The 23872-nt window shown below is 33.2% G+C and overlaps 2 protein-coding genes across 3 annotated transcripts; one reads left to right on the top strand and one right to left on the bottom strand.

The window, feature by feature from the left end:
- Window positions 1-5610: 5610 nt before the first annotated feature.
- Window positions 5611-8199, bottom strand: LOC112290977 (cyclin-dependent kinase D-1). Of its 2 annotated transcripts, none has more exons than XM_024537874.3 (6): window positions 7924-8199; window positions 7172-7470; window positions 6929-7037; window positions 6631-6756; window positions 6166-6401; window positions 5611-6044 (listed from the first exon to the last, which is right to left on the bottom strand). In XM_024537874.3, exons 1-6 carry the CDS (start codon window positions 8020-8022, stop codon window positions 5933-5935), a joined length of 981 nt encoding a protein of 326 aa, XP_024393642.1. In that variant the 5' UTR covers window positions 8023-8199; the 3' UTR covers window positions 5611-5932. The 2 variants fall into 2 exon arrangements, with proteins under 2 accessions (XP_024393642.1, XP_073395029.1); XM_073538928.2 differs by lacking the exon at window positions 7924-8199 and adding an exon at window positions 7754-7885 and having other exon boundaries at window positions 5814-6044.
- A 3447-nt stretch (window positions 8200-11646) lies between these two features.
- Window positions 11647-15449, top strand: LOC112291471 (uncharacterized). Its single transcript, XM_024538904.3, has 2 exons — window positions 11647-12319; window positions 12832-15449. Exon 2 carries the CDS (start codon window positions 12914-12916, stop codon window positions 14996-14998), a length of 2085 nt encoding a protein of 694 aa, XP_024394672.1. The 5' UTR covers window positions 11647-12319; window positions 12832-12913; the 3' UTR covers window positions 14999-15449.
- The last annotated feature ends 8423 nt before the right edge of the window (window positions 15450-23872 follow it).

Below are 23872 nucleotides of genomic sequence, written 5' to 3' on the forward strand. Positions count from 1 at the left end.
ACAAAGAAGAATCGTTATCCGTTACCCTTAATTTCTGGTCTCTTAGAACAACTTAGACGTGTAAGGATCTTTACAAAAATTGATCTAAGGGGAGCTTACAACCTCGTACGAATCAAGGAAGGAGATGAGTGGAAGACAGCGTTTCATACAAGGTATGGCTATTTTGAGTATAATGTCATGCCTTTTGGTCTTACCAATGCTCCAATGGTCTTTCAACATATGATGAATGATATTTTTCAAGAGCACCTTGATGATTTTGTTGTCATCTATTTGAATGATATTTTGATATTCTCCAAAAACGAGGAAGAGCATGAAAAGCATGTTCGTTTGGTCTTGGAGAAACTATGCGAGCGAGGACTATATGCCAAGTTAGAAAAGTGTTTATTTCACCAAATAGAGATGGAGTTTTTGGAGTTTGTTGCGACTACGGAAGGCTTGAAGATGGACCCCAAGAAGGTGGAAGCAATCGTGTCCTGGGAGGTTCCAAAGATGGTTAGAAACTTACAATACTTTTTTGGTTTTGCCAACTTCTATCAGATCTACATCAAGAATTATTCTCAAGTTGCTGCTCCTCTCATTCAGTTGACATGCAAGGATAAGCTGGAATGGGGACCTCTAGCGGAGAAGGCGTTTCAAGACCTAAAGACCGCATTTATTATGGCTCCAATCTTGATACATCCAGACTTTATAAAGACCTTTTATTTAGAAACTGATGCTTCGGATTTTGCTTTGGGAGTTGTACTTTCACAAATGGGAGAAGACGAGAAGCTCCATCTGGTTGCATTCTATTCTCGAAAGTTCTCTGCTGCTGAAATCAATTATGAGATCCACGATAAGGAACTTCTTGCTATAGTGGATTCTTTCCAAGAATGGTGTCACTTTCTTGAAGGAGCTGCACACCCAGTGACCGTATATACAAATCACAAGAATTTGGAGTATTTCATATCGGCTCAAGTTCTAAATCGACGTCAAGCTCGATGGAGTATGTTGCTATCTAGGTTCGATTTTGTTATCACTTATCGACCTGGGAAGCAGCAAGGACTATCTGATGCCTTATCGAGGAGATCGTATCTTGTACCAAAGGCTGGAGAAGCAGCGTTTGATCAACAATGTACGACATTATTGAAGCTAGAGCAATTTCAGCTTTGCGCTACTATTGTGCCAATTGATGCTGACTTCTTGAATCAAGTACGTGCCATGACCATTGAAGATTCAGTAGCCATTGATATTAAGCAGCGTGCCAATGACGACAAGTTCAAGGTCGAGAGAGATCTTTTATACTTTGAGGAGCGGTTATATATCCCAAAAGAACTAGCACGACTCTAAGTTCTTCAATCTCGCCATGATTTTCCAACTGTGGAACATTTTGGATTCAATATGACCTTGGAGCTTATTTCTAGAGATTTTTGGTGGCCCCAAATGTGGAAGGATGTGAAAGATTTTGTCCTCTCCTGCAACATCTGTTCAAGATCCAAGAATCCTTGACATCGCCCTTATGGACTCCTACAGCCATTGCCGATTCCACGTCGACCATGGTCTTCAATTTCCATGGACTTCATCACGGACCTGCCATCATCGAACTCATTTGACAACATCTTTGTCATGGTAGATCGGCTTATAAAGATGGCACATTTTGTCCCTTGCAAGAAAGACATCGTCCAGTGAAGTCACAACAAGGCTCTTTCTCGATAATGTATATCAATATCATGGACTACCAGATGATATTGTATTAGATTGAGGAACCTAGTTCATATCAAAGTTGTGGAGATCTCTCTTTGAGATACTGAAGGTGGATATCAAGCTTTCTTTGGTTTTTCATCCTCAAACTGATGGCCAAACGGAACGGGTGAACCAAGTCTTGGAACAATACTTACGATGCAATATCAACTATCAGCAAGACGATTAGACCACATATCTGTCGCTAGCTGAGTTTGCATATAACAACACCCTCCATGCGTCGACTGAATACACACCATTCTTTTCCAACTATGGGTATCATTTGAAGCTTGATTTATTGAGTCCGTCAACAAATAATAATCCAGCAGCTGAAGGATTTGCGAAACAACTATCAGAGCTTCAAAATATGTTGAAGCTTCAATTACAATCTGCTCAAGAATCCTATAAGGCATCTGCAGATAGATTTTGGAATCAATCACCTACTTTCAAAATTAGAGATAAAGCATGGCTTCTTTGACTAAATATCAAGACCAAGCGACCATGTGATAAGTTGGACTATCAAAGATTGGGACCATTTATCATCCAGAAGCAAATCAATCCAGTGGCGTACCGTCTCGAATTACCGGCTTCTATGAAGGTACATCCAGTCTTTCATATTTCTCTGTTGGAGCCTTATCAAGAGTCGTCTTTTCCTAGAAGAGTGCAATGTCCGCCACCTAGTATTGAGATCGAGAACTATGAGGAATACGAGGTTGAAAAGGTGTTGGATTCACGGCGAAGGTGGGGCAAGTTGGAATATCTTGTTCATTGGTGCGGCAACAACATTAATGAGCGAACGTGGGAGCCAGCTGAAAATCTCGCCAATGCGCCACAAAAGGTACAGGAATTTCATCAACAACATCCTCATAAACCTAAGCCGGTTCGACGATAGCTTCTTTCTGAAGCTTGCTCATCCAAGAATATAAGAAAGGAAGAGAGCACCATCAAAATTCGTAGTTGATATAGTTATTTTCTCCAAGATAAAATAGAATTTTTTCCAGTAGCCATAGTTTGGTCTTCTGATATGGATAGCCAAGAGATAGATACTATGCCAGTCAGATTATCTCAACCGACTAGCTCTCGAAGGCGACCTCGAGATGAAGAACCGCCTACACCACGACGACGATGGAGGTTACCGAGTAACCGATCACTGGTGATTGTATTTGAGTCCGAGCGTACTTACGATGGTTAAGCAAAAGGCGTGTTTGCAAGACAATTTCACAATGAGGACACGGAAGTTCATGCTTGGTCAGAAGTTGAAGGAATGGGCCACTACCATTGGCTTCAAGGGCCGATGAACCACTTGCGTCGTGAACAACAGTTGGAGTTCATAGCAGACGTTATGCAACAGATCTTCATTTTCTTGCGTTGGTACTGATTAACAACAACATTGCTTCTCAGAGACCTCGAAGCTAAAGGAGGGGGTGATGTTAGGGACATAGTCCTTAGAACCTTCTAAAGACAAGTTTCTAAAACCTTCTAGAAGTAAGTCTCTGGAACCTTCTAGAAGCTTCTTAGTTAGTAGAAGATGTTAGGGACATAATCCTTAGAACCTTCTAGAGATAAGTTTCTAGAACCTTCTAGAAGCAAGTCTCTAGAACCTTCTAGAAGCTTCCTAGTTGGTAGAAGTTGCTTCAGAAGCTTCCTAAATAGGAGTATATATTGGAATCGAGCCTAAGAGTTCTTCAATCTCGACAACACATCTCTTGGAGCTCTAGCTCACTTCTCTGCTGTTGTTCTTGTATTCATCTGATTAATCTAGTTCTTGCTAGTTCTTCTTGAACTTCTTGTTAGATCTCGAGTCTATATTTTTGTATCCGTGACAGTAAGAATGAAGCCTTTTTCACTCTTGGCAATGTCTTTCTAGTCCTTAGTCTTGTCTCAAGACTTTCTAAATCTTCGTGTCTTTAGCAATAGACATTCTAGTTTAATACTATATCTTTGAGTGATTTTTTAGTCTTTTCAAGTGATACAAGAGTGTATTGGTATTTTAACTCTTTAAGATTCATGTCCTTGACACTTCACTCCTATCAACATCATTTTTTTTCTTACTCATGTTTCAAGAGTCTATAGTCTTCTTATCTTATGCAATAGCTATTCTAATTTTAATATTATACTATCTTTGAGTGAATGTCTATTCTTTTCTTGTCACAAAAGATTTTATTGACCTTCTAGTTTTTGATATTTCATATCTTTGATGATTACATAAGTAATGACTTTTGTTATGAAATATACAACATTATTAAAATGAAATAAAAAAAATATACTATTCTATTATTATTCTATATAAGTTTATATTTTAAAAAATAATATTATAGTTTTTGCACTCGCTTATAAAAGATAAATGAAGAAGGCTTTCACTTCTTAAGAGATCTAGTAATGAGTCTAAAATCATGTCGAATTGAGCATTACTATTAGATTTCATCAAAATCCAAGTTTAATTGTGTATTATTTCTAAATTCCATAAAAAGTTGAAATTTAATATTCTTATGATGTAAATTAATTTCAACCATGATTGGGCCAACAAAAAAATTGATGTAAAGAAATCAAAGTTGCATGGCATGATAGTATTGGCAAAAATATGAAGTCCACTTATATGGCTAAAAATAAATAAAAATGCTATAAGCAAATTGCCTCAAATCTTGAGCTATATCAACTATGTAGGTCATTTGAAGAAGTCCAACATAATATTATATTATAATCTCATTTACAATAATTTTATAATTATAATATAATATTTTATAAGAATATTACAATGCAATAATTGCAACAAAGGTGAAATTTTGTACTATAAGAAGTTGGAACTACATCATCAAACAAGACAACCACAATGTTAAAGATAATTGGTTAATTGATAAACTATGAAAGTTTAGATTGGTATAAGTAAAGTAGAAGCAAGAATAAGCATTGAAGTTTTACTAGTTTAGACCAAGAATTGAACCTTCTATATGTGCTAAGTGGTTGAAGAGGAGGTTTTATCTATCACTATAAGAATGAATTTTATTGTGTGTAGTGGCATATGTGCAAGTATAATAAAACAATTGATTGAGAGTCTCAGCAATTTTTATAACATGCACAAGAATAAACATGCAATAGATTCTTATAGTATTTATAGGTTAAGATTACATGTACTTAAAAATTTGAAACATGGTTTATAAGTCATTTATGCTAGACATCTTCTATGCTCAATATGTATTGGACTTTAGTTTTGTAATTATTGGAGGTTAAAATTAATATATTAATTCCATACAAAAATTATAGAATTAATTTATTAAAAATAATAATTATGAAATTTTAAATTTTATTTATATATATATATATATATATATATATATATATATCATAATATATTCTTGTTACCATGCTTTATGTAAACTACTCATATAATAATCAACATAAAAATATATAGTTGATGAGTTGTAATTCATTTTTTCTTTAATTGTTATTTACGTATTTTAAATATATGTTTAGTTAAAACATTCAGATTTGAACTTTGGATCTCTATTTAATGCACTTAAGTAATCATCAAAATACCTAATCTGACCTTAAATATATGTTAATTGTTGGACTTTTCAAAACAATCATAAAATCCAAAATCCTTGTGAATAACTATAAAATTGCACATACAATCATAAAAAATTCATCTTCAGAATGTGGAAAGAGAACACATAATCAAGAGTGATCTGGATTACATTGTTTGTTTACATCGTATTTGCTGTTATTTTTTCAGAGTTGTGATGTTATTTGAATCACAACACGTCTCATACTGTATTAGTTTTATGGAGATGTGCTTCAATAAACACAATTGATTTTTTTTCCTATCTGAGAGCTTTCAAGTAGCTCAATCAATAAAAACATCATCATATTCAATTAGAGAAAACATCATAGCACTAATTGTGATATAATAATTGATTTTTATGTTCCCAGTTTTGTTTCCAGGGTTAAAAACCAACATATTTAGGCAAATATCATCAAATGTTGAGGGTGAGGATATTCCAAGCAGCACAATCTTTCTGAAGACAACGTCAGGTTTACAGCCTGCCCTGATGTCTTCTAAAAAAACTGCAACTATAAACCATTCCAATCGATTCAAGATATATAACCACATTCACTTCTCGATTATTTTTTGGAGTATTATGAAATAGTGGACTCTTCCACTGAAAAATTGTTTTCTGAGCGCCTTCAACTGTGTCCTGTTTTAATTGGTGGAGAAACCTTAAATATCCTCAGGTGCAGGATCCAAAGCATTTGTTTGTCCGTCTATTTGTTGCCGAACTGGCCTACGAAGCAAATGTGGGGGCGTTGCTGCTGGCTCTGTTCTAAAATACCTGCAATTAATTGCGTTCCAAGGGTTAGTACAAGAGAGAAGAAATAGAAACTGCGGGGAGCAGGGTGTTAACATTATGACCAGAAGAATAATGCAAAGCATAATGCAGAAGAAGCAATTGCCTGTGCTCTAGAGCTTGCTGTGCGGAGATTCTTTGCCTAGGGTCGTATGTAAACATCCGTTGAAGAAGGTCTAGGCAGTCTTCACTGGCCTGCGGAAAAAGAGTGCGAAAGGGCTGGGGTGGAGAATAGGAGTATTCCACATAATTAGGTAAAGAAGTCATGTCTGGCCATTGTGATTCACGTGGAGTTCCAAAGGTTGCAAAGATTTTTCCGAGTTGATCAATATCACTTGTACCCTGTTCAAAATATTGAAGAATAAAAAACAAGCATTCCAAATCGAACCGTGATTCAGATCGATATACTCCCTGATGTCAAATAGCCTAGGAACTGAGTAACAAGAACTTAAGACCCATTGGCCACAAGCTGAAAAGGTCAAACCAAAAATGGTATTGCTCCAAGCCCATAAACAAATCCTATGTAACAGGTGTTACCTAAAAGGTGGCTTGTGCTTCTTGTTCAAGATACCTGAAAGAGAGGACGTCGAAGAATGAGTTCTGCAAAAATACAAGCAACTGCCCAGACGTCGACACCTGGTCCGTACATTTTGGAGCCAAAGAGGAGCTCAGGAGCGCGATACCACCGAGCAAACACCTGGTTCGCATTATATAAGGATGTCACCATTGCAATTAAATAAGCTCGTAACAATGAATACGTACAATGCCCCATTATTAGCAGTTGTGCTCTCTGAATTGATGTGAAACCTTCCTCTCTTAACAGAAAGGTCTGAAGTAGTCGGCAACAAGTACAGGAATCCTTTCTTTACCTCATGAGTGAATCTCCGGTCTGGACTTCCAAAGATCCGAGCTAAACCAAAATCGGCAATCTTCAACTGTCCGTCTGAACCAAGCAATAAATTATTTGGCTTCATATCCCTGTTTCAAACACCAGAAAATAAACAAAAAAAGAAAGTAATCATTGTTGGCCACGCAATGGCCAAGGTTTGTGCGCCAAAGATACGAGGTCAAGGGTACACCAAGCACAACTTGAAGCCTATGCATACACAGACCTGTGGAGAATCCATTTCTTATGACAAAAAGCCAGTCCCTTCAGGGTCATGTAAATGTAGGATTTGTAGTCCGCGGGAGAAAGAAAAGTGTTGCGATCGTAGATTACTGCTTCCAAGTCACTCTCCATGTACTCGAACACAAGATATAAATTTCGTTTGTGTTGGTACACATCCACGAGCTCGATCACATTTGGATCATACAACTCCTTCAACAATTTGATCTCCCTCAAAGCTGTCACGTTTACTCCCTCCTTGTATTTACCCGTTCTAATCATCTTAACAGCTACAGTCCTGTTCGTCTGCAAAAAGAAGAAACATAAGCCAATGGCAAAATATGAAGCTTCGAGGAGGAAGTGCCGAAGGCGAGGCACGAGGTAAATGTGTTGAAGGAAAAATTCCATCGACGCAATATTTCACCCTGCCAATTCCCCATAGTCTTTTCTCACGGTGACATAAAATCAATGCAATGTTACAATGGTGCAGCATGTGCTACAGGCAGGGGATAGTATGACAGTACACACTACAATCTTTCCAGCAAATCTCAATTGCGAAATTCGCACAAAAGAGTGATCGGTCACCAACTTAGCCAAACGATTGGATTGCACTCATTTTCATTCCAATTCATCAACCCTTCAACGGCCATCGCTTCAAAATGCAGCATCACGCAACCATCCAAATTAGGTCGAAGATAAGAGGGACGAGAGAGCAGGGGAGTAAAGTAAAAATAAAAACAAAAAGGGAAACCCAAGTACCAATTTATCGATTGCCTTGAAGACGATACCGAAAGTACCCGAACCGATGGTCACCCCCTTGTCATAGCGATTCACACCGGTCACGTCCCCCATGGCCATCTCCACAGCCGGCGCCAACCCACAAAACTTCCCAACTTACGTCCAAATCCCTAATCTAAACCCCACTTCACTGACCATCTCCACTGACCCACGACCTCATCAAGCTTAGAAAAGTTTCCCCACTCCTCTCCGCAGCGAGGACTGTCGAATCCAGACTGGAATTGAGGGGGGCACACTGTTCTCGAGCCACAGAACTCGATGCCCGCAACGCAGAAACAATTTAACAGAAACAACTCCCTCTTGAGGGAGGAGAGACGACCGACGCCGTTTCTCATCCTTTATTCATCCTAGATTCGTCCTGCATTCGTTCATACTTCCATTCCCATTCTCATTGCATGAACTAATGTTGTTACTATTCATTCACGATTCGTCAGATTTTGAGTCAGGAGTCCGTGCTTATGTGTTGATATTGGAATTGTTTGATTAAGTGATTTTTTATACAATTATAAATTTCATTAATTTTTAAGTTTTATTTATATTTTTAAATATATATACTTCTACTGTATGTAGTTTGAAGATATATGTGTTTTTTTATCTTTTTTGAGGAAATTAGTAATATTTATATTGTTTCTATTATGTTTATTATGTTTTACTTTTGGTAACATTAATTTAATTTTTTTACAAATACTTCCTTTACTCAAACTTACACTACTAATACTTACATTACAAATCGTGTTTAAACTTCCATTATTGTAGTTGCTAGAATTCTTTGTTAACTGCATCTCAAAATGTTTAGAGAATAAGCTGAAATTAAATTCAAAAGACGAGTATGACTGGCATACAACTTGTACGAGCTTGAATATGGTTCAATATATCTTCTTATCTTTTTTTTGTACATTTGAGAGAAGAAATAAGTTTATTTCAGAAAATTATATGATTTTCTCTTAAATCATATATTTCATAAAATATTAAGTTCAATATAAACAAAGTTTGTTGAATCAAAATGAGTAATTTATAGATGGGTTGTTTGTGTATGAAAGGATAAATATAGTTTTATATTTTAAGAGTTGTTTCAATTTTAAATATTTTTTTTCTATTTTTTGCATTTCTATTTGATGAATTTGTTATGCTTCCAGAAAATAGTTATAAATCACAAGCGTTTTATGGTCTTTTGCAAAGCACAAAATAAACATGTGCTTGTTTACAATCAATGAATTTTTAATATAATTTTAAGCAACCAAAATAATAGGTAAAATAACTAAGCATTAATTTATTTGTAATATGTATAGAATACCATTTACTCAAACAATATAGATATATATATATATATCTAAATATATATATATATATAATAAATAAAAACGTTTATTTTTAAGATCCCAATCGATTAAAAATATTTTTTTCAATAAAAATACATAATCAGATTTTCAATTATTTTAAAAACATTACTAAAAAATTTACATATTTAAATCAATTGTTTTTTCTAATTTCATTATTTATAAAAAAAATTAAATTAAAATATATTTTTATTTTTTTAACTTCTAATTTATTGATTATTCTAAAATACTTTTTAACCAAAAAAATCTTAATAAAAATCGATGAAAATTATGGCGATTGTAAAAAGATTACAACACAATATAATATTTCAAAAATAACAAAATTAGAACATCAAAAATGAATGGAGTGAACTTTAAAACTTGAATTAGAACCATATTTATCTAAATTTAGGAACTATAAAATATTTTTTATTTTGTTATTTTAATATGTTAAATAAATTATATAATCGAATCATATTTAATAGAACAATTATCATTACAACTGTTGATTCTAAAATGTATTATCTAAAAACAGGTTTGTACTTATTTTATAAAAGAATAGTAAATTTAGAGGTTGTAATTCTTTTAAAGAACTTTGTTTTTGTCATTGTAGTTTAGAATGGCAAAAGTAATAACAACAATATATTTAATACAATTTCACATATTTGTGAAATAAAAAATGCTTCTTTCTGCATGTTAACATTTGTTTTGTCTAATTTTGGATAAGATTGATGTTCAATGTAAGAAAAATGTGTATTATGTACTTGTTTATTTATTTTATTGTATCTGAATATAAAAACAATGTAATTTTATTAATTTCAAATATTAGTACTTAAATCATGTATAGATTATATAAGAAACTATTAATATTTTAAAATTTTACACAAATTTATTTATAGATAGTAAAAATCTATAAATAATTAATTATATTGTTCATTATAATTGCAAAAATATTTTGATTTTCTCGTAATGTGAATAAACGGACATGGTTAGAGAATAAAACTTTATACACTTGAGTCAAATCTACAATCTTACTTGCTGAAATTTACTATGTAAATCCATCTTATAACATTATTGACAAAGAAGTAGAAATCAAAAACATATGTTATCAATAATCAATTGACTAAATTTAACACACACACACACACACACACATATATATATATATATATATATATACCCTTAAATTATAACTATTTAGATGTAATCTTTATCCACCAGAATATGCATGCAATGAGTGTATTAGAAATTTTAATGAGAACATATAAAATACATGGCTTATTTTATAAATAGGTTTTAAGAATATTTAAAAAATAATTAACATCTAATTCATATTTAGTTTGATATTGTTTTTTATTGAAATAATCTTTTGTATCAATCCAAATTGTATATATTTGATAATAAAATAATATTCATAAAATATTACAAATATATCATACGTTCCCTATAATTTTTTAAAAATATAAAAATATATTTTTAAAATTATATACATATATATATAGTAACTGCATGCATGATTTGTTTGTCTGAAAAAGGTATTATCATATGTGGTAATTTTAATTTTATATATTTATATTTATATTTATATATATGACTATGTTTTGATTTATTAATTGAAAATGGGTTGGGTTGGCTATGTTGATGCTGTTGATTTATCAGAAATGATTGTTAAATAGTAGTAAGTTGATCCAATATAAATACAAAAGGTCTTATAATTTAGACTTATGAATGGTCACCAAATATTATAGAGGAGTGGAACCAAATTAAATGTCAAAAGAAAAAGAGAGCGTGCATAGGATGATAATAATATAAAAACGAACACGTATATATATATATATATATATGTATATTTTATGTGTGTTTATTCATTAAAATTTGAAATAATATATCTACATTAAAACAGAAAAATAAGTAGAAAAAAATATATGCTCGAAACATAATCAAAATATTTTCAAAAAATCGGTAAGAATTTAAATCTCATTTTAAATAATAGTTTTCGGTTAATAAAGATGACTAGTATTGAGGTAATTTGTTATAAATTATCAAATCTGTGATTTAAAGTTTAATAATGGCACAACAATCGGTCAAAGCAAGCAATGTGAGCTAGGACAAAATTGACTTGGCAAATATGTTCTCCAACGTTCCCGAGCAGGATCCCAAAGACACACACACCCCTCACGACAACGAGGCACCCTGGGGATTGAAGGATGGGGTCGGAAACAGCGCAGTGGAGGATAAAAGGATGAGGGGTCGACTACATCCATTCTCATGCAAACACATCCACGATTATCATCCAAGGCATATTCCTGGGAGAACCAGTGGGGTTATGTGGAGCCCAATGGGATACAGAGGGCCTTTGAGTCCCGAGGGGATTGCGCGTGTCCGCATTAGGGTTTGTCGATGGTGCAGGGGTTTGGGGGTGGCCGTCGCAGCTTGTGTTACTGCGCGGTGTTCAGGGGCGGAGGCACATTTCTTTGTGGGAGCACTGCGTCGAAGGAGAGATCGACCAATACGTGGCTTGGCACTGTCGGAGGTTGCGGAGTTTTAGTTCGTCGTACGGTTCACAGTGGTTGCTGCATTAGGGTATGCGTTAGGGTATGTATTAGGTTTTGAGGGGCTTGCGTATTGCGTTGCGTGGCTTTCGGTGTTCCCACGCGTATCCTGATTGTTGAGATACCTCACTTCCCCCTTAGTCTTCAGTGTGGGATAGCCTCAAACCATTGATTTAGTGCCCCCCTGTAACCGTTTTAGTTTATTTCTCCTCTAGGTGTCCTGTCGGGCTGTAGTGTCAAGCCCCCGTGGTTTGAGGAGCATTAGCGTTGTGTGGAAGGTTATTACATGCCTGCACGACTGATTCGTTTCCTGTGCCGGAGAGAGGGTCCAGTCTGACTTGAATGGAAGTCGCGAAGTGCCATTTGGTGGAGAGCACTTGAGCCGCTCGAGTTTTTGTTGTATTCTTCAACGCCTGGTGCATGTGTATTTGAGAAGCGGCGCTGTACGAGTCGCGGTGGATTATTTGCGGACAATCTGAACGATGAGATGTAATATTCTTAAAACTTGATTGAGAAATGGCAATCTCACTTGTCATCCTTGCCTTGCCGGCAGATTGTTGAACTGCAATTTAGCAGCCTCTTTCTGTATCCTCTACGACAAAAGGTCTCGAGAGTGACTTGTGTACTTTGTTGTGCTCACTTTGGTTTGTTCGTGGCAATGCCCTCGATATTGTTGTAGGATATTTTAGTCCATGTTCAGAATGTTGCTGCGACAAGGCCTAGTGTAGTTCTGAGAACGAGAGTGCTTGAGTGAAGCGTTTGTTTTATCGTGTAAACTTCCATGGCTGTGGTGGGACTTTTTTTTCTCATGAGAATTTTATGCTATAACTCCGTGGTGGTGGTTGCGATCCTTTCTGCTCTACGTTGGTGGGGTTTAAGAGCGCGTGTTAGTTGCAGGGAATTTCGCTATGCTGTCAAGTTGGCTGTTGTGAGATGTTGGTCTTTTCATGGATGCTTTTTTGCAGACATAACAGTATTGTGTTGTTTGGTTGAATGTGCAGCGGATGTAGTAGGATCCAGTTGATTGACAATTAACATACTCAACCTCGCGCGCATATTCTAAGAGGGTTACAATCAGTGAAGATGCCGGGTCTAGAGGACCGGCTGTATCTCACTTATTTTCCTGCTGATATTCCAGAGGTTTTACCTGAATACGTTGCTTCGAATAGCAAATGCTTTCCTCGGTTGGGCCTGGAACCTGCAGGGATATGCTTCCATGAGGCAGCAAAGCGTGCTCGTGGTGTGACTAGGGACCCTGTGGAGGCTGAGGCGGTGCCCGAGAAGAAGGAGAAGGGTGGGGAGTCTCCCTCCGTAGATTCTTATCAATTCAAGGGTAAGAAGAAGTCTGGTGACGGGGCAGAGACTCAGGACCATTATGCCCTAATAGGTTTGAGCCACCTGAGATTTCTAGCCACAGAAGACCAGATTAGGAAGAGCTACAGAGAGACTGCTTTGAAATATCACCCCGACAAACAAGCTGCTCTGCTGTTGGCGGAAGGCACAGAGGAGAAGAAAGAGATCAAAAAGGAGGAGATCGATCGGCACTTCAAGGCGATACAATTTGCATACGAGGTCCTTATAGACCCCGTGAAGCGACGAGCCTACGATTCTATTGACGAGTTTGATGACGAAATTCCTAGTGATTGTGCTCCTGGAGAGTTTTTCAAGGTATTCGGACCCGTGTTTGCTCGGAATGGTCGGTGGTCTACGGTCCAGCCGATTCCCTCCCTAGGCGACAATGACACTGATATTGGCACCGTAGATAGTTTCTACGATTTCTGGTGGAGCTTCAAGAGTTGGAGAGAGTTCCCTCATGCCGATGAATTCGATTTGGAGCAAGCAGAGAGTCGCGAGCACAAGAGGTGGATGGAGAGGCAGAACGCCAAGTTCCGAGAGAAGGCGAAGAAAGAGGAATATGCTCGCATTAGGTTGATGACCGAGAATGCATATAAGAAGGACCCCCGGATTGCACGGAGGAAGGAGGAGGAGAAGGCCGAGAAACTGCGAAAGAAACAGGCGAAGTTTCAGGCGAAGCGTGAGAAGGAAGAGGAGGCAGCTCGAGCCCTAGAGGAAGAGAGGCTGCGGAAAGAGGAGGAAGATAGAAAAGCTGCGGAGGAAGCTTCAGCTCAGAAGAAGTTGAAGGAGAAGGAGAAGAAGCTTTTAAGAAAGGAGAAAGCTAGGTTACGGGCCGTGGCAGCAGCCGTGGTAGCGAAGAAGGAGAGCGGGGTTTCCGAAGACGACGTGGAGAACTTTTGCACTTCGTTGGAGATTTCTCTTTTGAGAGGGCTGTGCGAAAAGTTGGAGGGCATGAAAGAGGTGAACGAACAGACTGAATACTTAAGAAATGTGATGAGCGGAGCAGAGGTCATCGTTTCGTCGGATTCAGCTGCCGCTGGGACTCCCATTCGACTGAATTCGAGCCCAGTTATTTCCGTTGTGGATGCAGCTACACCAACTGTGAACGATAAGATTGCCTCGGATGTAGTTGCAGAGAAGGGCAAGCAAACTACCAGACCTGTTGTTGAAGAAAGACCCTGGTCGAAGCAAGAAGTAGACCTGTTGAGGAAAGCTGTACAGAAGTTTCCGAAGGGAACTTCGCAGCGCTGGGAAGTTGTTTCAAATTACATCGGCACAAATCGATCTGTGGAAGAAATTCTGAGAGGCGTGAAGACCGTACTTTTACAGAAGCCAGACTCTTCAAAAGTTTTCGACTCGTTCTTGCAGAAAAGGAAGGTAAAAAATGTGGTGATAGATTCACCTCTTTCGACGAGGGAGGACGGAGTTAGCGGTGAGTTGAGTAGTACGAAGGTAGTTGACAACGGTACAGTTAACACAGAGAAAAAACAGGAAAGCGGTGCTAAGCAGACAATGTCAGCAGGTCAGTCCGCGATCGAGAAGAGTAGTCAGAACGGAGGACAGCCGAAAGGAGATTCTCTGAAGCCTGCTCAAAGCAACGGAGCAGTTGCAAATGGAGCCGCTACGGAAGGAGAGGGATGGTCGGAGGGTCAAGAAGTGGCACTGGTGAAGGCCATTAAGGCATTTCCAAAGGATACCGCCAACAGATGGGACAGAATCGCAACCGCCGTTCCCGGAAAGAGCAAGGCCCAGTGCTTCAAGAAATTTGCGGAGTTGAGGGACAGCTTCAGGAGCACTAAGAAGGCGGATTGATGATGCACGCTGATAGTAATATGGTGCGCTGCACCCCCATGAGCTATAGAGGGCTTCTCGTAGAGTGATTTTTTCGAACATTTGAAAGGATCCGTAGCGGCCACATCAATGAAGACGAATAGACCAGGTTGGTGATGGCTCGCTGTGCAATCATTTTTTTTTATAGATTTTTAGCTTAGATTATACGATGGAAACGGTCATACTCTTGAAAGGAAGAGGATATACTCGCCTCTAGTAGTAATGGGTGGGTAAACTAAATGTAGTGGATGTTGTGAACCGGAGCAGTGGATTGAAATATGATGATTTTGTTAGGTGGCAGATTAACTTCCATTTGATCCGGATCGAATTGCCGAGAGCTTACTGAAGTAGTGGTCATGAGATATATTCTATCCACATAATACGACATCAGACCCTAGCCTAGGTGAAATGGGCAGGTTGATTTATGTTATGAGATTCGATGTCAGACTGACTTTTATGTGCATCATAACATTTAAGTGCATCATTGTCGAGATCATACCTGGTTTATTGGTGAACTTAAAAGAACAGGGACTTAGTGTAGCATTACAGCGTTCAGCTTTGAGGGCATGGGTATTCCGGAGGAGGTCGATTAGGGATTTTGAGATTCGAGAATGGATATGCTAGCGAAGAGAACTGATAGGCCTATGTACAGTGGTTCGTGAATTAGTTACCTTTTATACTTGCTGGTGGGTTGTGCATTTAATTACAATTTTGGTAGGATTCGTTCTAAGCGTTGGCTGTCTACTTTGCTCTACGATGCTGTTGGATTTTTTTTTTTGTTCGATGCAAGGCCTGTAGCAAACTGGTGTTTTATTTATTTGTGTGCTGTTACTTCGCCTCCGTGGTGGGTGTGTGTGCAGCATCCTGTGTTGGAATACAATGCAGTTATCTACCAAGCAGAACTGTAGATGTCCTCATGGATATATCTTTGTTCTGTAAGCTCCAAAGCATGAGTGATTTAATTCAATCGCGTGTACACGATAAATCCTAACCTCGTTGTATCATGAGCCTAGTTTTGGCTCCTCATTCCATCTTATGACCTTGATTTCATTATCTGACTTCTCTTGCTATACTACATAAATCACAAAACTGACAGAACATTTGAGCGTCTTTTGTACAGTTCACTTTGTGGGTACGTACAGGCATTTTCAGAGGATAAATGGACTGGCGAATGAAAAAAACCAATTCGAACGGTTCGAAAAACATTCGAGTCAACCTGAGGTCCACAGTTAATGCACTGTCCCCTAAGTAGTTACATTAAATGAAATGAAAATGTAACTATATGCTAATAAGAAACAAAGACTGTAGTTTTCTTTGATTAATTTGGTTGAAAAATTAGATCATAGTTCTGGACTGATCATAAGGCATTATCAATGAGTATCACGTGATGCTTCTTGAATATAAATTACATAAACATGGACAAGGTAATAGCATGATCTTTGAAATTTCAAAGTCAATAACATCTTTCTTGCTTGTTTGTAAGTTGTGATGGTTGTTTACAATAAAATAAAAATAAATGAAAATTTACCAGATTAGTACAAGTCTGATTTGAAAATACTATTTGTACATCAGAATATTATTACATCATTTATGAGCCAAAATCTGGAGATAATCAGTGACTTATCAAGAAAACTGATTTGATAATATATTAATTAGAATCTAAAGTGATAATATTCAATAGAAAATCAGCTAAGAAAAGTATGCCAAATGTAATAAGGAGTATGGTTTGGAGTTAGATTATAATAAAAAACTATTTATTAATAGTAATATTGATTTTTAAAAACTATAAAATTAATTAAAAAAACTAAAGAATTAAATAATTTAATTGAATATAAATCAAAATTTTTAAAATAAAATAATAAATAGTTAACTTAGTACAAAGAAACATATATAGTAAATTGGTACTTGTACAAAATTACTACTTATAAAAAAACATAACATAATTTGCATATGCTATAACAAATAGCCATATTTATTAGTATGTTTACTTTGATAAGTAGAATTATGTAGAAGTAAGTAGAAGTAGGTTAAATTGTTGATATCTTACTGTAAAGCATCCTAAAAGCTTTGTATACTTTACACATGTTTACAAGTGATTGGTAGGTTGACAATTTGGCCAATAAGTTGGCCACATGTTGCACATTTAGCCACTTCTATTACAAGTTGCCTATGTGACGCATATATTAGAAACTTGCTCTATAAATTAGTATGTGTCTTGTAAGTTAGACACATATTATATGGCCTACAAAACATTGCCACATAGTTTTATAGTAAATAATATATATGGAGGCAAGAGTAAAGTCTACTTTTTTCTTATCAATGCATATCTTATACTTTGTCTTAGTTCAAGACTTTATAGTCCTTCTAAATTTGGCAATAGTCATTATTGTTTTATTATATATGATTTTTATACTAGGAGTAGAGTAGTTACTAATATAGTTTAAAAACATAAGATAGTCTTGTAAAATAGATTAAATCAAATAGGAGTAGAAGAATTAATCTACAAAGGAGAAATAAATAAATAAGAAAAGTAAGAATCTTATAAAAACAATAAGGACCATAAGAAGCTCAAAGGAGAAATTGGTCCAAATTAGAGAACCATCTTGAACCAATCTAGTACTAGGATATTGAATTAAGTCCCAAGATGGTAAAACAATAAAAGATTGATTTATGACATGTGACTTCTATTGATCACAAGGTCCTATTGGAAGTGATAAGAAATTAAATCAAGGACATGCAACCATCTTGAGGAATAATTGAATTTAAATACTCAAATTGAATAAGACAATAAATATGGAGGAAATATAACTCATGTCCCATTTATCTTTTCAATTTTTTAGGAATAGTCATCCAATGGTATAACTTGCTGTACTAACCTTGCTTAAGTTAAAAACAAGAAAAAGTAGAAGTTCTTTTGAAGATATAATATATTAAGATAGTTAATTGTAGAAATTTATTATAGAAGTTTATTGTCAGAAGATTAGAATATAGTTGATAGAATGTAGTAGAGCAGGTGATGAATATGAGAGGAATAATAAAAAAAAAAGGTAATAAAATCAACAATCTAAGTAAAACTAAAGAAGCTAAAATTAATCAATACAAATGACTATGTTAAGAAGATAGACATGCAATAATGTTTGACCACATTGGGATGTAGATAATTTTACTAAACATTGTTGTAGTTTCAAGGCAAAGGTATGGTAGGTGAATTGATCTTGAGAGAACTATCTTTTAGGATATAAAACATCATTTGAAATAATTTCAATAAATAAAATCTTTCTTTAGTGATGCATGTATATTAGTTGAAAAACAAGGAGAATAATTAGATACTAAGAAGTAAAAATATGAAAACAAAAATAACCATAATTTTTTTCTTTAAAGTATATAAATAAATAAATAAATTAATAGAATACATGAGGTGAAATATTGGAGGTTGTTTAAGTTTTTAATTCCTATCTTTTATTTTGGCCTTTGAAACAAATTAATAAGTTGTTGACAATGGTCTTAATATGAAATATCATTAAGACATGTGCCTTGAATTGGGCCAAATTACTTCTTCACTTGATACTACAAGCAACAACTAATATGGATAAGAGTCACATATTCTCTATTTCAACTTACTTCTATCATTAGTGGGAAGTTATGAGATTGCTTATTTTTTATAAAAATAAAGAATAAATATAAAAAGAGATAGCATAGCAACTCTAAGAAACCAATTCACATGATAACAAAGACAAAGACATCCAAACTAAAGACGAAAAAATTTCTAAGATAAAACCAATGCTAAAGGTGTTACAAGTGATGTTGATATAGAGTTGAATATTAAGGTTCAATTCTAATTTTTTACACTTTTGGCAGCAAGGTAGAATATTTTTTTGCTTGTTTGAGAAATAGTAAAACTTGTTGTATTGATTTCTCTCTTGTAATATCCTTTTCATTTAATTGAATGTCCTTGTCTTTATTCTCTTGTAGATTGGTCTTCCGAAGTTAAACCATCTTTATTTGTACCTATTCTTTTTCTTCCACCTAAGTGTGTAAATCCTTGACTTAATACAAGTGATAAAGATAAGACAAGATGGACAATATTTGGTTCTTATATATATATATATATATATATATATATTTGTTGTAATTTGTAAAATCAAACCAAAAAGTAATTTTTGTCAAATTAGAACTTCTACTTTGGTAATGGTTTTTGTCAAGATTGTTGCCCAAGCCTTGTTAATTCACTTTGGATAGTCAAGATAGGAGATAGGAATTTGGAACTTAAACACCTTATCAATATTATACTTCTTAAATCTTATTTATTTTGTATTGTCTCTTAAATTCATATGCACTAAAGAAAAAACTATTGCCAACTGTGGCATCATTTTCTTATTTTTTGGTCTCATATTTCTTCTTTTATTTTTCAGATTGTATACTTATATTATCAAGAAAAGATTCTATAAATTGGGATTATCAAAGTTTGTATTTTCCATCTAAAAAGGCACTTCTCCAAAGATCAATTAATTGACCATACTTTTGTTTTAAAACCACCACAACATATAGTAGAAATAATTGCATCCAACATGGTCATGTCTTCTTACAATTTTTTCTTCCTGGTATTATCATCTGGATTAGCAGGATTAATTTTTTGTAACATGATTTAAATTAATATTTTTATCATCTTTCTTATCAATTCTATCATCTCTATTTTCTTCAATTGCTTTATTAGCTTTTAACTACTCAATTATATTCTATACTTTAATCTAACTACACTAAGTCTCTATAATATGTTTTCTTGATGAATTGTGCCTTTTAATGGACTCTCTTTCTATTTTATCTCTAACTCAAGCAAGGTTTGTACAATGAGCCATCTCATTTTTTATTATCACAAAATGTGTGTGGAAATGGATAGAAATTGAATTATATCTCTTTTAGCTATCTTTCTAATCAAATTAGATTTTAATTCAGTCCCTCCATAATATAGTTACACATCTTTAATATGATTACATGTCACCTCTAATGTCGCTTTTTGATTAATGTAGGCCACCTTTTGCAACTTGGTGCTTCATAGTTTCTTTGTGTTAGAATTTGGATTAATACCTTAGTACTTACTTACTTGAAAATAATTCTTCAATATGGATTTAATTTTCATTTTCATTTTGACTTCTTGTGCTTCTTAGTGCTTTGATGGAATTTTTACTTTCCATAATTTCTTATTTCTTCTATCCAATTTAATTATCCTAATTTGACCTAATCTAATCTATTTTACTATATTTTTTTATGCTTTTAAGTTCTATTAGTGACTATCTTATTCATAATCTAAAAATCACATTCTTACAAGATTTTAAAGTATTTCATATGAATATCTTTTAAATTATTATCATGTCTTATGAAGCATGTCCTTGTTGTAATTTATATTTAATATTATATATAATGTTGGAAAAAAAACAAGGCTTATTAGATGCTTCTTCATTGTCACACTTGACATTTGTATTTTGCATGAAGAGTTGCTAGCCATGTGGTGGCTGAGTCTAGAAAGAGGAGAAGGTTTGCTTGCAATCTTTGCACAATTTTAAGGACCATTTCCATAGTTCATGAAATTGACAAGGCATGCGCCAATGATCAAGGATCCTTGTTTTTCTTGTTGGTCTTTCTACAAGTAATTAAGATTGTTCAATTATGATTTAGATCTACCTTATATTGTAGAATTGTTTTTCAAGGATGAAAATTGTTACATTTTTGTATGTGACATAATTGGTTGTGATCATTGTAAATATCCTTTCAATATAACATGCTTGTAATCATTGTGAGTTAGGATTTAGTAAATAAATCTATTTTAAAAAATAAAAAAGATACATAATAATAATATGATATTAATTATAAAAATCAAAAATTCATCTGTGATTGAGATAAAATCAACTTCTTTTGTTGATGCCATGTGAAATTGTCATTGATACATGAAAATTGAGAAATATTAATCATACATCATGTGGTTGGCATTTTAAAGTTAATTCTCAAATATAAAATACTTAAATGTATGAAATGATGAAGTTTCATCATTTCATATATATATATATATATATATATATATATTACATAGAATATACAAAATTATTTATTCATGATTTTTTTAAAATATTTAAATTTTTTTTCATACATAGGTTTAAAAACCTGTTGTAAAATCAAGAGGTATCTATTTCAGTTTGATATACTTAAAAAGTTTAATTCCTGAAATTTAGTTCAGAAATATTTTCATTTTAAAAAAGTAAGATAAATGTGAATACTTCTGTGTTTTTGATAGAAAAAATCTTTTTGATTGACACCAACAATGAAAGAAATAAAAACGAGTTATTATGAATTAATTTTTTTAGGTCATCAATAATAGTATTTTATTTATTGAAAATATGTAAAAAAATAAATAAAGAAAATTGGATTGTTTTACATGTACAATTAATTGTATGTCAAGCCCATGATATGATTTGCAAAAGATAAATTATTTCATATAATATTTCTTTAACCTATCAATTTTTTTTGTTTTTAGGCTTTGTTATTATACTAAAGTAGAATTAATTTTGAACAACTTGATTGAAATATTTTCCTACTAATATGCAAGGTAAAATGCTTAAGAAGCTTAGATCTTGATATTGACAAATAAAACTTTGTAGAAATCCATGATAATGACATAGATTTAGTTAGTATTTTTTTATTATTATAGATTTTTAAGTGACATTATATTTAATTCCAAGCCTCAATTTATATTAATCTTTTGAAAGACACTCTTTCACATATTACAAGTTGATATGAAGTTATCTTTAGTTTTTTATCATTAAATTGATGGATAAACAAAGCATGTGAATCAAGTATTGGAACAATATTTGCAATGCACTATTAGCTACTACTAAGACAATCAGACAAATCTCTTGCTATTAGCAAAGTTTTTATAAAATAATATGGTAGATTCTTTTACTCAATAAAATCCATTTTTTTCCAATTATAATTACCACCTAAAATTTGATACTTTTGATTTTTTAAAGTAAAATATCTAACATTATAAGATTTTTCAAGTAGAATAAAAGAGTTTTATATAACAATAAAGATACATTTAGAAGAGGCTTAAGAACAACAAAAAACTAATGCAAATTTTCCAAGACAGAAACAATCTTTATTCAAAGTTGGTAATAAGGTAAGGTTATTGTGTCATAATATTAAAAATTATTTTGTAAAAAATAATATAAATCAAGAGTTGTATATATTTATTATACATAAAAAAAAAAAAAAAAAATTTAGTGGCATATCAATTGTAATTACCACTTTTAATAAATATATATAATGTATTCTATATGCCTTTTAACAAGTTATGCACAAAAATCAACATTCTAATAAGAATACAATCACTACTATCTTATATTGAATTAAATAACAACCAAAAAGTTGAGATAGAAAAGGTCTCGGATTTAAGGTGGTGTCAAAAAAAATTGAGATATGTCATACATTAGCTTAGATATAATATTAGGGAATGCATGTAAGAGCAATGTGAAAATCTAGTAAATACATCATAATATATATATATATATATATATATATATAAACAACATTCATTAAAATTAACAATTAATCATTGAAAATAAGATGGTATAAATCAAGGAAAAAAAAAAGCTCAAGGATAAACTTATAGAATTCTTTTATAAATATGAAAAATCAACAACCAGCATATTTATTTCAAGAATTTTTAAATGCAAAATTACCATATAAAGTATCTAAATGTTTTCAACTTAAACAATGCTGTAATTGTAACAAAGATCTTTAAGAGAGACATGTTCTTCCTTATCTAAATGGTAAGACATAACATATTTAATACTATATTTTTTGAAGAGAGTCTTAATCTTTAATAATATTTTTGGAGGTGGATACTATATTTAATAGAATTATAAATATATTATTTAAAGATAGCTATGAGATATAAATAATAATAAAATAATTGAGTATTTTTTTCAGCTTTGTATAGAATATTTTTTTAATGGTTAAAGAGACCTATTAATTATCTTTGTGTCAAAACAATATTAGAATTTGTTATTAATATCATTTGCCAAATCTTTGACTTTGTCAATTTTTGAAGCAATAATAAAAATTCTTATAGAATTTATTGTCTAATAGAAGGAATAATTTTATAGATAGATATTCTTACTAGTATATTTACTTGGATAAATAAAACTATGTAGAAGTAAGAAGAAATAGATTAAATTGTTGATATCTTCTTGTAAAGCATTTTAAAAGCTTTATAGATCTTACATGTGTTTATAAGTAATTATTAGGTTGTCAACTTGGCTAACAAATTACCCATATGTTGTGCATATAGCCACTCATATTACAAATTGTTCATATGGTACACATGTTGGAAACTTTCTTTACAGATGAGACACAAGTCTTGCTAATTAAAAAACTGACATATGACTTATAGGATATTGCTATATAGTTTTTTAGTAAATAGTATATATAGAGGCAAGAGTGAAGCCTTCCTTATTCTTTTTAATGTCTTTCTTATTATCTATCTTGACTCAACACTTTATAATTTGTTTAAATTTGGTAATATAAAATCTAATTTTAATTTTACATCTATCTTTTGGTTGTCTATATTTTTCTTTTGGTAATTTAAAATTATAATATCATTTTTAGATATTTTTTATGATTTATATCTTTAATATATTTTTTTAAAATATAAAAGAATAAATATGATTAAATCTTAAATATAATATAAATTTAATACTTTTAAAATTTACATTAAAGAATTTAAAAAAGAAATAAGTTTTGGATTTAAATTAATTCAAAATTATTAATTATTTAATTTTATTAATTTACAAGTAAAAAACTAAA

This window comes from Physcomitrium patens, chromosome 14 (genome assembly GCF_059467195.1).
Source record: "Physcomitrium patens ecotype Gransden chromosome 14, ASM5946719v1, whole genome shotgun sequence".
Taxonomy (NCBI): domain Eukaryota; kingdom Viridiplantae; phylum Streptophyta; class Bryopsida; order Funariales; family Funariaceae; genus Physcomitrium; species Physcomitrium patens.

What these genes read in the sequence shown, in the direction of transcription:
- LOC112290977 (XM_024537874.3), bottom strand. Translation starts at nt 8,022, where the DNA reads ATGGCCATGGGGGACGTGACCGGTGTGAATCGCTATGACAAGGGGGTG. An exon ending in TCAAGGCAATCGATAAATTG is followed by an intron (nt 7,471 to 7,923) that starts GTACTTGGGTTT and finishes TTCTTTTTGCAG; the next exon opens with ACGAACAGGACTGTAGCTGT. An exon ending in AAGAAATGGATTCTCCACAG is followed by an intron (nt 7,038 to 7,171) that starts GTCTGTGTATGC and finishes TGTTTGAAACAG; the next exon opens with GGATATGAAGCCAAATAATT.
- LOC112291471 (XM_024538904.3), top strand. Translation starts at nt 12,914, where the DNA reads ATGCCGGGTCTAGAGGACCGGCTGTATCTCACTTATTTTCCTGCTGAT.